The 15,587-nt window shown below is 48.9% G+C and overlaps 1 protein-coding gene across 1 annotated transcript in view; it reads right to left on the bottom strand.

The window, feature by feature from the left end:
• Positions 1–6,953: 6,953 nt before the first annotated feature.
• The window catches only part of UBE2H (ubiquitin conjugating enzyme E2 H), a 46,305-nt gene continuing 37,671 nt past the window's right edge, over positions 6,954–15,587 (bottom strand). Inside the window, exons 4-7 of the mRNA XM_077783723.1 lie at positions 14,422–14,461; positions 14,102–14,154; positions 11,167–11,295; positions 6,954–9,396 (exon numbers count right to left, since the gene is read on the bottom strand). Coding sequence (XP_077639849.1) covers positions 9,272–9,396; positions 11,167–11,295; positions 14,102–14,154; positions 14,422–14,461 — 347 coding nt within the window. The 3' untranslated portion in view covers positions 6,954–9,271. The remainder of the gene's footprint in view (positions 9,397–11,166; positions 11,296–14,101; positions 14,155–14,421; positions 14,462–15,587) is intronic.

The following is a 15,587-nucleotide window of genomic DNA, read 5'->3' as shown; positions in this document are numbered from 1 at the left end:
CAGCAGAGGACGGTCCCCAGGTAAGGAGGTTCCTGGGGTGGTGCCCATGCCAAGGGATGATCCCAAAGCCGGGACATCCTGATGGCCTGCACGGTGCCAAGCCAAGCACGGAAAGGAGCCCTCAGCTCCAGGCTCATCCCTCTCGCGCCATCGTCAATATTTCGGCTCCGCCAAGGTGCGGCCGAAACGCCGCGGAGGCCTCATCCCGCGTAAGCCGAGCGCAGCAAATGGCCCTGTTTAAAAATTTACATCCCCTTCTTCGGTTCCTGCGCCGAATATCGAGCGTGGACGGGCCCGGAGGAGCCCCCGGAAAGGTGGAGGGGGCCGGGCGCGGCCGCCCCGGCGGGGGCTCTGCCGGAGCCGCGTTCTCTGCGCCGAGGGGGATGGAAGGGTAATGCAATATTGATGGGGAGGGATGAGGGAGCAGCCGAGGTGCATTAGCCAGGGAGCCCTCCCCACTTTCTGTGGCCAAATCCTCCGTGTTCATGAGATCCCGGCCTCAAAACGGGGTGGGGGCTCAGGGACCCCGAGGGGCGTCACCCCGAGCTGGGGTGGGCAGGGGTGAGCATCCTGTTCCAGCGGGCTGGGGGATTTTTTGGGCTGAAGCTCTTGGATGCAGCATCACTGTGCTCAGATGGGGAGAGGAAAACTGGGCATGAAGGGAGGAGTCAGGGGGGAAAAGAGCTGAAAATTGGGAAGGAGCAAAGCAGGGAGGGAGAAAGCCCGGCTCCGAAAGGCTCCGGGCCGCCGGTTACGGGGGAAACGGAGACATTTGTCACCAAACGTGCCCTGGGCTGGGAATGTTCTCTGCAGGAGCACTCCTGCTCCCCTGGGGTGTGCCAGGGCTGGTGGCACCCATCAGGAAGGTCCATTCTGGCTCCAGCCCCACCGTTCCAGCCGGGACATTCCAGCAGGCCTCGGACAGGCCTCGGATGAAGGAAGAAGGAGCCAAACCCTTCCCCACACCCATCCCTGCCCCTCCTGCCCTTCCCCAGGGGTGCAGAGGGCTCGGGGGGCGCCGGTGCCGCGGCGGGGGGTGGCACAGGGCCGCGTCCCACGGGGATGTCATGCATTAGTAATGGCCACCGATCCGCCGGCGCTGACGGCATTTCTTCCAGCCGGGAGGAACAATTCGGCCGTAACCGGAGCCGGCGCGGGGCAGGCGGGGAGGCTCGGGTGTCCCCCGGGGACATCGGGGTCACCACCGGCGGCCCGTCTCGTCTGGGTGCCCGCCTGGGGCTCGGGGTGCATCCGCAGGGACGCGCGGCACCCGTCGGGCAGGGCAGGAGCCGAGGGGATCCTCTGGATCTCCAGGGATGGGCGGTGGTGGCCAAGGTGGAAGGTCCTGGCGTGTGGCACAGGGACAGAGCCAGGAGGGCTGGGAATGCCCTGATCCCACCAGGAGCGGCCCCAGGAGCAGAGCCCGGAGCAGCCGCCAGCACTGGGTCGTCCCCGTCGGTCGCAGGGGCTGGGGGACCCTGGGGGTGGCACACGGAGACCCTTGGGGGTGGCACCAACCGAGCCTGGTGGCACCCAGGTCTTCATGGGGGTGGCACCCGGGATGGCACCAAGCAGAGCCAGATGGGAACAGCAGCCAGAGCCCGATGGAAATGGCACCCAAACCCCTTCGGGACGGCACCCAAACACCACAGGAGAGCACCCAGATCTCCGGAGTCCTCCAGATTCCATGGGGATGGCACCCAAAGCCCGTGGAAACAGGACCGGGAGACCCACGGGGATGTCACCCAAAAATCCATGGGCTGGCAGCCAAAACGCCGTGGGGTTGGCACCTAAAATCCCTTAAGGATGGCACCCGGGGGAAATGGCACCCAAATCTCCTTGGGGACAGGACCCAAAGCCTTGCAGCAGAAAAAGCCAGAGTCCCATGGGAATGTCACCCAGACTCCCATGGGAATGCCACCCAGAACCCCATGAGAATGTCACCCAGAGTCCCATGGGAATGTCACTGAGTCCCATGGGAATGTCACCCAGATTCCAATGGGAATGTCACTGAGTCCCATGGGAATGCCACCCGGAGTCCCATAGGATTGTCACCCAGAACCCCATGGGAATGTCACCCAGAGTCCCAGGGGAATGTCACCCAGATTCCAATGGGAATGTCACCCAGACTCCCATGGGATTGTCACCCAGAGTCCCATGGGAATGTCACCCAGACTCCCATGGGAATGTCACCCAGACTCCCATGGGATTGTCACCCAGAGTCCCATGGGAATGTCACCCAGAACCCCATGGGAATGTCATCCAGAGTCCCATGGGAATGTCACCCAGAGTCCCATGGGAATGTCACCCAGATTCCAATGGGAATGTCACCCAGAACCCCATGAGAATGTCATCCAGAGTCCCATGGGAATGTCACAGAGTCCCATGGGAATGTCACCCAGAACCCCATGAGAATGTCACCCAGATTCCCATGGGAATGTCACCCAGATTCCCAAGGGAATGTCACCCAGACTCCCATGGGAATGCCACCCAGATTCCCATGGGAATGTCACCCAGATTCCCATGGGAATGTCACCCAGAGTCCCATGGGAATGTCACCCAGATTCCCAAGGGAATGTCACCCAGACTCCCATGGGATTGTCACCCAGACTCCCATGGGATTGTCACCCAGAACCCCATGGGAATGTCACCCAGAGTCCCATGGGAATGTCACCCAGACTCCCATGGGAATGTCACCCAAAACCCCATGGGAATGTCACCCAGGCTCCCATGGCAATGTCACCCAGAGTCCCATGGGAATGTCACTGAGTCCCATGGGATTGTCACCCAGAGTCCCATGGGAATGTCACCCAGAGTCCCATGGGAATGTCACTGAGTCCCATGGGATTGTCACCCAGAGCCCCATGGGAATGTCACCCAGACTCCCATGAGAATGTCACCCAGAGCCCCATGGGAATGTCACAATGAGCCCCATGGGATTGTCACCCAGAGTCCCGTGGGAATGTCACCCAAACTCCCATGGGAATGTCACCCAGAGTCCCGTGGGAATGTCACCCAGAGCCCCACAGTGATGGCTCCCAGAGCCCCCTGAGGTGTCCCCCACACCCCAGGGAGCCCCAGGCTCAGGGCTTGGCCCTTTGACCCCGTCACACCGGGCAGGGTGACACCTCGGGGTGCCCCCATGTCAGGGTGACACCTCGGGGCGCTCCCAGGGCAGGGTGACACCTTTGGGTGCCCCCATGTCAGGGTGACACCTCGGGGCGCTCCCAGGGCAGGGTGACACCTCGGGGCGCTCCCAGGGCAGGGTGACACCACGGGGCGCTCCCATGGCAGGGTGACACCTTGGGGTGCCCCCATGTCAGGGTGACACCTCGGGGCGCTCCCAGGGCAGGGTGACACCTCGGGGCGCTCCCATGTCAGGGTGACACCTCGGGGCGCTCCCAGGAGCAGCAGCACCCCCTGCCACCAGCTCTGTGTCCCTGTCCCCCCCATGTCACCCTAACGGCGACATCCCCAAACTGGGATGCCACCGGTGGGGCGCTGGGGCCACCTGCCGGGCCGAGGGGACAGCGGGGACAGAGCGGGGGCGCGGGGCGGTCCCTCCCCGGCTCCCTCCGCGGGAAGGGGCAGAGGCGCACCCCAGGGTGCCGGGGGACAGTGTCGCACCTCAGGCTGGTGACAAACAGCTGGGGAGGAGGAGGAGGATGCGGAGGAAGGTCGGGCTCAGCCGGGCCGCGGCAGCTGCAGCGCTCCGGGCGGGCACCGCTGTCACCTCCCCCGGCACATCCGCGGTCCCCGAGGCGCTCCCGCTGCCGCCACCATGCCCTGCCCGCCCCATCCCACCCCTTCCCCAGCTCCGAGCCGAAATTAGCGGTCATTAGCCAGGAAACGGCCACGCTGTTAATTAGCATCCGCTAATTAATGCCGCACAGCTCCCGCGGAACCCCGGCAGCCTCGCCGGGCGCGGCTCGGGACCCGCAGCTGAAGAGTGAGGGAGATTCGGGGTTTCTCATTGCGAGCCAAAAAATCCTAAAAATCACCTCGGGACCCGCAGCTGAAGAGTGAGGGAGATTCGGGGCTCCTCATTGTGAGCCAAAAAATCCTAAAAATCACCTCGGGACCCGCAGCTGAAGAATGAGGGAGATTCGGGGCTCCTCATTGTGAGCCAAAAAATCCTAAAAATCACCTCGGGACCCGCAGCTGAAGAATGAGGGAGATTCGGGGCTCCTCATTGTGAGCCAAAAAATCCTAAAAATCACCTCGGGACCCGCAGCTGAAGAATGAGGGAGATTCGGGGCTCCTCATTGTGAGCCAAAAAATCCTAAAAATCACCTTGGGACCCGCAGCTGAAGAGTGAGGGAGATTCGGGGCTCCTCATTGTGAGCCAAAAAATCCTAAAAATCACCTCGGGACCCGCAGCTGAAGAATGAGGGAGATTCGGGGTTCCTCATTGCGAGCCAAAAAATCCTAAAAATCATCCTGGGGGCTGCAGCTGAAGAATGAGGGAGATTCGGGGTTCCTCATTGCGAGCCAAAAAATCCTAAAAATCATCCTGGGGGTTGCAGCTGAAGAATGAGGGAGATTCGGGGTTCCTCATTCATTACGAGCCAAAAAATCCTAAAAATCACCTCGGGACCCGCAGCTGAAGAATGAGGGAGTGTCAGGGTCCTTCATTGCCAGCCCCAAATCCTAAAAATCATCTTGGGGGTCGCATCTGAAGAATGAGGGAGATTCGGGGTTCCTCACTGCCAGCCCCAAATCCTAAAAATCACCTCGGGACCTGCAGCTGAAGAATGAGGAACCTCAGGGTCCTTCATTGCCAGCCCCAAATCCAAAAAATCACCTTGGGGGTCGCAGCTGAAGAATGAGGGAGATTCGGGGCTCCTCATTGTGAGCCAAAAAATCCTAAAAATCACCTCGGGACCCGCAGCTGAAGAATGAGGGACCTCAGGGTCCTTCACTGCCAGCCCCAAATCCTAAAAATCACCTTGGGGGTCGCAGCTGTGTCACAGAGCATCACCTAAAGAGATGGAAAATAAAATGTTGAGGTGGGAAAAGACCTCCAAGGGCATCAGCCTTCCCAGGAGCAGCTCCGGGGTCATTCCCGGCTGGAAAAATGCCGGGTGCTGGGTGTGGGAGCTGCTCCCGGTGGGATGCAGAGCCCAAACCCCAGGCAGATTTCAAGGTATGTACAGATTTTATTAAAAGAAAAAAAAGAGAAAAAATGAAGTTTACATGTCTTGAATTACACATGGCTATCGGAGAGGTTCTAGAGAACGCCGGGGAAAAAAGAGGGGAAAAAGAAGGAAAAAAATAAGGAAAAATATTTGTCGAATGTATCCCAGCCCTGCTGGAGGGAGGAGGGAAGGGGAGCCCGTGCTGGTGGCACGGCTGGGTGGCACAGCTCTGCTCCCTGAGCCTTTGGCATCCCAAAAAACCATCCCTGGGGCACAGGGATGTGTGCACTCGCTTCTCCTTCCATGGAAAACCTGGAGGGGTGTGGGAATGCAGAGTTTCCCTCTGGCTGCCCTGGGATCCTGGCAGGGGTCAGGAACCCATGGACAGAGCCCCCAGAGACACTGTCTGTGATCTCTGCCCATGGAAAAGAGTTTTCAATCTCACAGGATCAATTACCAGCTCTGAGTGTTTGATATCAGTAATAATTAAGTGTGGCACGGGTGCAAAAGTAAAATTTTAGGATTCTAGACGAGGGGTCCAAAGGGGACAAGATGGAGGAAATTGGGTGTGCCTTGTCCTTTTTCTCCTTCTTCATGCCCTCCATGTCTCACTGTGGTGTTGGCATTTTTCTGTTGGTTCAGGCTGGGGACACACTGTCCAACGTAGGTGACAGATATTGGCACGTTCTTGTAAATGCAGCCCAGGGAGTTTCTGGTATTGAATGTTTGTCACATCCCACTGAGGGCAGAGCCCCACACGCTGCCCTGCAGGACAGAGCTGGGCAGGGCAGCAGAACATGTGAGAGATCAACAGAATAAACAACCTTGGAATCAGCACAAACAGTTTATAACTTCTGCTTTGGCAGCAGGGCTAAAAACCAGAAATTTTCTACAATCTCAGAATCATCAATAGCAGATTCTGACAGAGGGGGAAAGGAGAAATGATGGGGAGAAGGCAAAAGCTGCTCCCAAAGCAGCTCCAAGGGCTGCAGCAAGGTGGGAAATCCATCCAGGGTCCCCAGGGTGATGCCACCACTGCTGGGTGGAGAAGAAAAAACGCCCTGAAGATGAAAAAAGAAAAGTGGAGAGGATCAAAAAAAGTTCTCTTGCTCCAACGTGGTCCCACCTTTTCATCCAGATGAGGTTGGTGAAGTTTTACAAATGTACTTTTTGTGGAGGGGAAAGGATCTGTTGGAGGGAAAAGGAGATTTGGGGGGAAGAGAATCCCAGCAGGATTTTGGCAGCTGGTTTTTCCTCCCAGGACAAATCCTGGGGGCTGGCCCAGCCTGGGAATTGCTGGGAATGTGAATTTTTGTGCCTAGACAAGCTCCGTGAATCCATCCCGTTGTGTCTCCCACAGCCAGCTGTGCTTTCCCAATTTTTGGATTGGTTTTTTTTTTTTTTTTTGGGAATCCTCCCCCAAAAAAAAAGTGTTTCCCATCCAGCAGTTGGATGCTCTAAATCCACAAGAGATGAAAAACCCTGCAAGGGAAAGGGGGTGAGGGAATTAGAACACTATTTTTATACAATATTGAAAAAATACAAATTTTTATTGTGATTTCTTTTTTTTTTTTTTGGTTGCTTTTTTTGTGGTTTTTTTTTTGTTCTGTTTTTTTTTGTTTGTTTGTTTGGTTTTTTTTTTCCTCGTTTTTTGAAGCTTTTTAAACTGAAATCACCACCCAGCACTTGACTCTACTCCTAAGTAGCACCTACAAGTAAAGGTTTATAGCACAAGCAAAACTGCCAGGGCAGCAGGAAAGCGAGTTCAACGTGGCCCCCTCCCACCCCAAATTAATGAGCAAACAACGTGCTAGATAAGAGTTAATTACATCATTACATGTTAAATAATTATTACCCTCCAACAAGCCACAAATGCTAGATAGAGAACTTCAGCACAGTACCACAGCCCTACACCACTGCTGGGAAAAAATGGGAAAAAGGAGAGGGAAAAACTTTGCTTCGTGCCCGGAATTAACAGAAAGGAAATCCATGGAAGGTTTTTTTATTAAGGAAATTCATGCCAAAGCCAAGTGGGACTTGATGGAGTTATTTTTGTTTTTTTTTTTTTTCCCCCCCAAAAGCAACAGAAATAAAAGAAACTGATTGTGCTTTATGAATCAGAGATGGGGCTGGAATCTCCCAGCCCCGGGTGGGCGACGCCTCGAAAGGAAAAAGGAAATAAAGCCCAAGAATTCTGGGGAAATGACAAATGTGCCAGTCTGACATTCAAAACTCTGCTCCAGAGTCGCTCAGGGTGGGTTGATTTTTTTTTTTTTTTTTCTGCATCACAAATGAAAAAAGATCTTGTCCGAACCCCTCCGAAAAATCCCCCAAAAGAAAACAGCAGGTTAACATTCAGCTTTAAAAATCCATCTCACTTTGAATCTCCGATGCACAATTAATCCCAATTCAAGTATCCCAAGGAGACATTTACTTAGCAGATTTCTAGGAACAGCAGCAAAAAAAATAAAAATAAAATAAAAAAAAAAAAAATCTCTCAGCTTGCTGCAAGACACCAGGAGAAATCCAACATTGCAATTCCCAAACATCCTAGGAAAAAAAAAAACAAAAAAACCCCAAAAAAACCCCAAACCAACCAACAAAAAAAAAACAAAGAGTGAATTAATTTGCTTCCTCAATTGGTGCTTTTTAGGCTTTTTTTTTTTTATTCAGCTCAAATTTTGTGGGTTTTTTGGTTTTTTTTTCCCTAGATCATATTCTTTGTTAAATCTTAAGGAATTTTTATCCCGTTGTACACACACAAGCAGATGGGAACCAAGCTGGTGCAGAAAGGGGAGGAAAGAAAGATTTAAAAAGGAAAAAAAAAAAAAAACCCAAAAAACCAAAAAAGGCAAATGAAAATTGGTGCTGATGGATTCGTGGAGTTCGGCCGGCGGGACAATTCCGTGGATCTGAAGCTCAGCAAGGCCAATCCATCCGCTCAGAGGAGAATTCCCAGGACACAGCCAGAGTTTGTCAGGTGTCCGAAGCAGATCTCCAGCGAGAGAGGGATTAAAGAAAAGAAGGAAAAAATCCAAAAGAATAAATCCAGCTGGAAGCCATTCCGGGGCAGGGCTGGAGCTCCACGTGCTCTGGGCAGTCCCAGCTCCAGGAGCAGCATCCAAACCTTCTCCAAAATCTCAGAGAGGGCATCCACAGCATCCAAACCTTCTCCAAAATCCCAGCAGAGAGGGCATCCACAGCATCCAAACCTTCTCCAAAATCCCAGAGAGGGCATCCACAGCATCCAAACCTTCTCCAAAATCCCAGAGAGGGCATCCACAGCATCCAAACCTTCTCCAAAATCCCAGAGAGGGCATCCACAGCATCCAAACCTTCTCCAAATTTCCAGCAGAGAGGGCATCCACAGCATCCAAACCTTCTCCAAAATCCCGGGAATCCACCGGTGGCTCCGTCCCCGCAGCCCGGGAGGGCAGGAGGGGCTGACGTCCCAGCCAGTCGTCTTCAGCGCTCCCAGCAGCTCCACAACTTTGGATTTGGGTGGGTTTTTTTGGGGTGAAATCCCTCTTTTTTTGTTCTTTAAACACAGCCTGGAGGAGCCCCTTCCATCCTTACGCCATCCCCTCGAGGTTTTAGGCTTGGAGGAAACGCCAAAAATCTCAGGTGGAAACCTCGATCCGACAGCAAATCCCTCTTTTTTTTTTTTTTCTTAATTTTTTTTTTCCTGTCTGTTGTTTGGATTTTTGGGGTTTTTTTTTGTTTTTTTTTTTTTTGCTAATTCCCTCCCTCCCAGGGCAGCTGTTGGGTAGCACACCAAAGTTGACTCGGCCAAATGGAAAATCTCAACGCATGCATCCGGGCTGCATATTGCTACCAGAATGGAATGTTGGGAATGCTCTAAATGCACCTTGGGAATCGGGAAATGACCGAGAAAATCAAGACCTAAAGGGTGATATATATATATATATATTGATATATATATATATATATACGTATTTATATATAAATATCTATATATAAATAAATATATATATATATATATCTCGATGCTATAATTCATAAAAACCTTGTTTAGTAATAAAAAAAATTGCTTTGTTTAAATATGAATATTATAGTCTGCTTCTCATGGTTAGGAAATTAGAGTCTCTCTGAAAAGCAGGTGGCCTCCTCTACTACAACTCCATGTCCTGAGCCTCATCTTCGGAGAAATCGGACATGGAGCTCTCGGATGAGCTGTCCCCGGTGCCTTCTTCCTGTTCTTTTAGTGCTTCTTCTGTTGCATATTTCTGGATGTATTCTGGAGAGGAAAGAGGAGAAAAAAATGTATATATTTAGGGATATTTAGGGTCATGGCGTATTCGATGAATCGGGTAAATGGTTTCTTATAGAAGCGATAATGTGAAATGGAGTTGTGTAAGAGATAATCGCGTTGTTTACATCATGTAAAATAGAATAAAAATGATAAAAATGATCGTGGGATAGGATAAATTACTGTAAGTGATCACAGAAATTAATAGTGATAAATGATGTAAGTATATAAATGATAAATTATCCCATTGCCCAGAGAAGCTGTGGCTGCCTCAGACTCAGGAATGTTCCAGGAGCACCCTCAAGCCTAAGCTGAAACTTGAAGCACTTCAAGCTTCAAAGTTTTATTTTTTGTTGGGTTTTTTTTTTGTTTGTTGGTTTTTTGGATTTTTTTGGGTTTTTTTTATCCCAGAAAGCTCCTGGGCTGGGTTTTTTTTGGAAGGTTTGACCCAGGAAAATTGAAATTTCCAGGGAGTTCCCATGCTGAGCGTCACATTGATTGGGATTTGTATTGGGATTTTCAGCCCATCAAGAAAAACAAACAAACAAACAAACAAAAAAACCCCCCAAAATATCTAAATATTGACAAAGCATCTCCCACAGAAGGGTGTTCAGGAAGGGGAACCCTCATGGCACCAATTCCTGCCTGGATTCATCTGTTCACAGAGCCTGGAGCAGCCCTGGTGTTCCAAGGGATCCTGCTGCAATTCCAGACCCGTGGGGTGGGAAAAGTGATCCCAGAGATGTGCTGAGCTCCCAGCAAAACCTCAGCCTGTTCCTCACCTTCCCAAAGAAAAATTCCCCCAAAAAACCTCCCAGAGAGGAAGCAGAGAAAAGGAGGAATTATAAATTTTGGGGCAACTCCTCCGTGCCTGTGACCCCCTCCCCAAAGCACCAGGAACATTCCCAGGGACGAAAACACCAGGAGCAGCAGCAATAAATCAAATATTGGATTTGCACTCCCGAGTTTCCCCGAGCACAGGAGCTGCCAGGATCCTCTGCAGCAATTTGAACATGTCCAAGGTTATTTTTTGAAATGAGGGGTGGCAGAGTTTTTTAGCTCCAGCCCGTCCCTGTCACGCAATCCTGGGAAGAGCCGCTGGAATTTGGGATTTCTGGAGCACGTTCCAAGCACTTCCAGCTCCTTCCAGAGCATCCTGGAAGGGTGGGAATGAGGGAGCAGGTGATCCCTTTATCCCAAGGGATGTCCTCAGAGCTTCCTTTGGCTGCAGTCAGTTTTTCTGGCTTTTTTCCAATGGCATTTTTGGGTTTTGGGCCGTTTCCATGAAAGCCCGGAGGACTCTCAGTGCTGGCACTGGAGATTTTATCTGACAAACCATTTTTCTGCCTGCAAGGTATGAAATTTTTTGCCTTTCTCTGGTATGAAAAAGCAGGGAATGTACTTTGGGATACTGAGCAGGGAAGTTCCCACAATCCTGTCAGAGGAATCAGCCAAAGGAGGCTAAATAAATCACTATTTAAATCAACTTTTGAGAATTCCACCCTCAAAAATTGGGCATTTCACACCACAACGGTGACTCCTGGTTGAAGCACTTCCTGGGTGATGTGGCAGAGCCGATCCCAGGTTTTGGGATACCTGAGCTTTCCCAATTTCCCAACCCAGCAGCACCTCACCCCTCCTTCCTTCACATCATCCCATTTAAAACTGGAAGGGGAAAAAACCAGGCAAAAAACTGCAGCAAAGAGCCGCCCCTCCCTGGGGATGGGGTTCTAATTAATGATGCTCGTTAGGCCTCACCTTTAATTTTCTGTTTGTACTCTTCTGGTCGGTGGAGGTACATGGCTGCAGCGTCACCATTTAGAGGATCTATGGGATTGGGATAAGCCAGCAGCTGGGGCAGGAACGACTCAAATATATTGGTGAGATCTGCAAGGCAAACACAACGTTGGGGTCCACGTCCCCAGAGGCAGAAACACCCCAAAAATCCACCCTGGACACCCAGACAGCAGCACAAAGTCCCAGGAGAAATGCACTGAAAATGAGGTGAAATAAAGGGAGTAAAATCAAAAATGAAAATGAAACTCCTCACTAACTCCTACACAAAAATGCTGATATCCATGGGTGAAGCAAGGAAGGGGATGGAATTTTCCTGATTTTTAATGCTGGCTTGAAAGATTAGGAAAAATCTCCAAACAAACAGTGCTGTGCTTTGCCCTTCCCTGAATTCTTTACCCTTCCAATCTCTATTTAAATGGAAGTTCTCTGCCCGTGGAGCAGGGCTGGAGCTCAGTCTCTGAGGTCCTTCCAACCCCAACCATTCCATGATTCCTGGAAAGCACAGAGCTCTTCCAGAGCTTTCCATGGTTTGGTTAATAGCAACCACCACTAAAAAAAAAATAAACAATTCAGGGAATGTGCAGAGCTCCCAGGAACACCCCAGGAATCTGCCACCAAATAATCCACAGCAGGAAACTGCCAGGAGGGACTGGGGATACACAAACCCCTCTTCCCACATCCCTGAGAGAACATTCCAGAGGCAGGGATGGGCCGTGGGAATGTTCTGGAAATCTTTTCTCCGTCTCCCCTTCCTTGTGGCAGGGGAATCCTGTGGGTGAGCATCATGGGTGTCCTCCTGCGTGGATCAGAATTTGGGAATTCCATCCCTACCCACGACCCACAAGGAGCAGTGTGGCTTTTTTCCTGGAAAAAAAAAGCTCTGTCCCATTCCTGAGTCATCACCAACTGCTGAATTCAACACCCAGAGCCCTCAGCTCGCCAAAGAATTCCCCCCAAAAAAAGGGGAAGGAGATCTCCAGGTGCTCTCCCTGTGCAAGGAGCTCCTCCAGCTGTGGGATGCAGCCACTGAATTCCAGATGTGGTGCCCAGGTTTGTCCTGGCCGCAACGCTGAGCTCCCGGGATGGAGCACGAGAGCAGCTGGAGAGAGGATCTTAATCCCAAAAAGGGATCCCAGGAAACTGCAGGAGTGGCTTGTCCTTGTAGCTGGAATTCCCAGGGACTGCACTGGGGCATTGGCAGCACAAAGTTGATTTTAATTTGTCAAATTTGGGCTCCACTTGGCTCCCTGTGGCCACCGAAGGCTCCTGAGGAAGAGGGAGCAGAGCCCTGGAATTCTTCCCTGTGGCTCGCAGGACTCCCAGGAAAATGATTTTTCCTTGGAGGAACCTTCTCTCAAACCTTCCAAATGTGGTTTCAAGCCTTACGAGGTCCCCACACTTGCACCAAAAGATAAAATTCTGTTTTCCAGCTGGGTCAGCAGGTGGAGCAGGTGCAGGAATTTCAAGCAGGGAACGAGCAGGAACTTGCTGGAGCTTGTTGGATTTGGGGTTTTGTGTGGTGGTAAAGTTGTTTTTGTTTTTTATAACTCGTGTTTTTAAAGAAAACTTAGTAGCCTCTTGTTGTTTAGTCTTAAGGTAGTTTATTGTAAGCTATCTAAAAATAAAATATTGTCATTTTTGGCTGCTGTGGTTTGCTCAGCAGCTCAGGCAGAGGCACAAACACAATTTTTACAACCTCTCCGTTTGTTGTCTTATTTTTCTCTTTCCCTGCCCCTGGTTGTTGCTATTTTTTATATGATATATTATGTGATACATGTTCATAGGTTTTTAAAAAATATTTATTACTTATATTAAATGGCGTTTTTCTATTTTAAACTTAATCTGTAAGTGCTAACATTATTAAGAATATGGAGGTTAAGGAAGAAGAAAGAGGAGGGATAGGACTGGCCTACATTCTTCTATTTTAAAATTTTTGACTTCTATGTATAAAGTAAAAAAACCCCTGTACACGTGTTAAAACTCCTTTGTATAATATTATTTTTTTTTCTTTTTACTTTGTAACTATTTTTACTGTAATATCTGAATTTTTGTGATTTCTTGTTCTACTTGTAAAGTTGGTAAATTATTCTGTGGTTAAACTCAAAATTATAGCTGAAGTTTTTGGTGGATATTCCACGTTTCTCCCACCTTGGCTGCTGCTGGAATTATCTGCCCCAGATCTTTGGCCAGCTCCGCTTTAAAGGGATTGAAAAAATTCTATTTTTAAGTGCGAAAAGGAAAGGAATAATTCCCCCTTTCCCATTTCTTTGAGAGGTTTTGTTGGAATCTCGGGTTGGTGGTTTTGGAGGGAATTCAGCCACGCCAGTGTCCCCCTGCAGCTCCAAGGCAGGGCCTGGAATGCTGGAGCACAAAACCACCGGAATTTTTTCTTTTTTTGCCCTTTGGAGAAGTGGAAAAGCTGATCCCCCACCACAAATCCACGCTGTGACCCTCATCCCTCCACCACACTGGGAATTCCAGAGTTCCAAGGAGGAATTCCAGCTAAAATCAGTTTTCCAGGGAAGAACCTGAAGGATTTGATGTCCACATTCCCCTGGATTTGTTCCACAAAGCGTAGCTGGAATATCTGGAATTCCCATTTTTAAACAGAGAATCAGCTGTGCTCCTTCTAACAGCTCCAGCTTTCTCTAAGTTCTATTTTAAATTGATTTTTTTTTTATAAATGGACCTGTTTATCTCCAAAAACTAGATTTTTAACCAGAAACGAGCCCATGGAAATCCCCCTGCAGCATCAGAGGCAATACCACCTCCTAACCTGCAAAAAAATCTTATTTTTCTCGAGGTCTTGGCTGAGGAAGGAGTTTCAAATTAAGTAAAAAAACCCCAAAATTGAAGGGAAGAGACCTCCAAAAAGTGGCCTCTACGCCCAACTCACCGTAGAGAGCTGTCCAGGTTTGATTGATTACATCTAGACATACAGTTCCTGACCTGGAACACATGGAAAAAAATGGAATTAACACTGCAAAACACTCTGGGAATTGTAAAAACTCCTCCCCAACCCCTTCCCCAGGGTTTGGGATCAAGCCTGATTTATTCCTATTTATGGTCTTTAACCACCTCCGTCTTCCCACTCTGCCCAAGAGAAAATAAATTGGAATTTTATTGCCATGGAAGCCCCACACAGGCAAAAAAAAAATGATGGGCAAGTATCTGAAATTTTGGAGGATTTACTCAAAATGTGAAGGATTTACTCACGCTTCGTCAATGTTGGGATGGAAGATTTTATTCATGAATCCTGCAAGGAGAAACAGAGGGAAATTAGCAGAGAAAAAACCCAAATAAATGTATTTTTTTTTAACGTGAGAAGTCTGGAATTTCTGGAACAAGGACCCAAAGCCATAAATAGTTTTAAAATAAGCAGGCAGCATTCCCACCCTGGGGTCCATTCCCTCAAAATCCAGGGAAACTGGAGTCAGGAAATTCAGGAAAATTCTGCAGTGCCACCACAAACCTTTTGTTGGATCCTGAAAATTCCTGTCCAGCAGCTCAGTGGAGCACTGAACACAAATTTAAACTCAACATTTGATTTTTTAAAAATATTTTTTACCTAACAGAGATTTTTTGTGAGCTTGACATCACGACATTAATCTACACTTGCGAGCCAGGCAGGCAATAATTCAAATTTTGCATCGATTAATTATAGCAATTAATTCTCCTCTTGGTGCCTTTAGTGTGGTAAAAAACAGCTCAGGTGAGGTTTAGGAGGAGGGAGCTCGATGTGGCTTTGTCCAATTTCAGATTTCAGGATTTGAGAAGGGTTTTTTTTTGTTGTTCTGAGTTTCAAATTAAATTTTGAAATGAATAAAATAGATTTCGAAATAAATAAATAAATAAATAAATGTTGAGTATTTTTTTAAAATAAAAAATTTTATTCAGAATAGATTTTCAATTGGTTTCAAGCCTTTTTTACTGAGTATTTGCCATAAATACTCCTCTTCCCTGTTGTGCCACCCTTTTTATATTGAGAATTTGCCATGAATTCTCATTTTCCCTGTTGTGTCACCCTTTTTATATTGAGAATTTGCCATGAATTCTCATTTTCCCTGTTGTGTCACCCTTTTTATATTGAGAATTTGCCATGAATTCTCATTTTTCCTGTTGTGCCACCTTTGTGGATTGAGAATTTGCCATAAATACTCATTTTCTCTGTTGTGCCACCTTTTCTATTGAGAATTTGCCATGAATTCTCATTTTCCCTGTTGTGCCACCATTTTGGATTGAGAATTTGCCATAAATCCTCCTTTTCCCTGTTGTGCCACCCTTTTTATATTGAGAATTTGCCATAAATCCTCCTTTTCCCTGTTGTGCCACCCTTTTTATATTGAGAATTTGCCATAAATCCTCCTTTTCCCCGTTGTGCC

This window comes from Lonchura striata, chromosome 5 (assembly GCF_046129695.1).
Source record: "Lonchura striata isolate bLonStr1 chromosome 5, bLonStr1.mat, whole genome shotgun sequence".
NCBI classification, from domain to species: Eukaryota; Metazoa; Chordata; class Aves; order Passeriformes; family Estrildidae; genus Lonchura; species Lonchura striata.
This window is presented reverse-complemented; position numbering and strand designations above follow the sequence as displayed.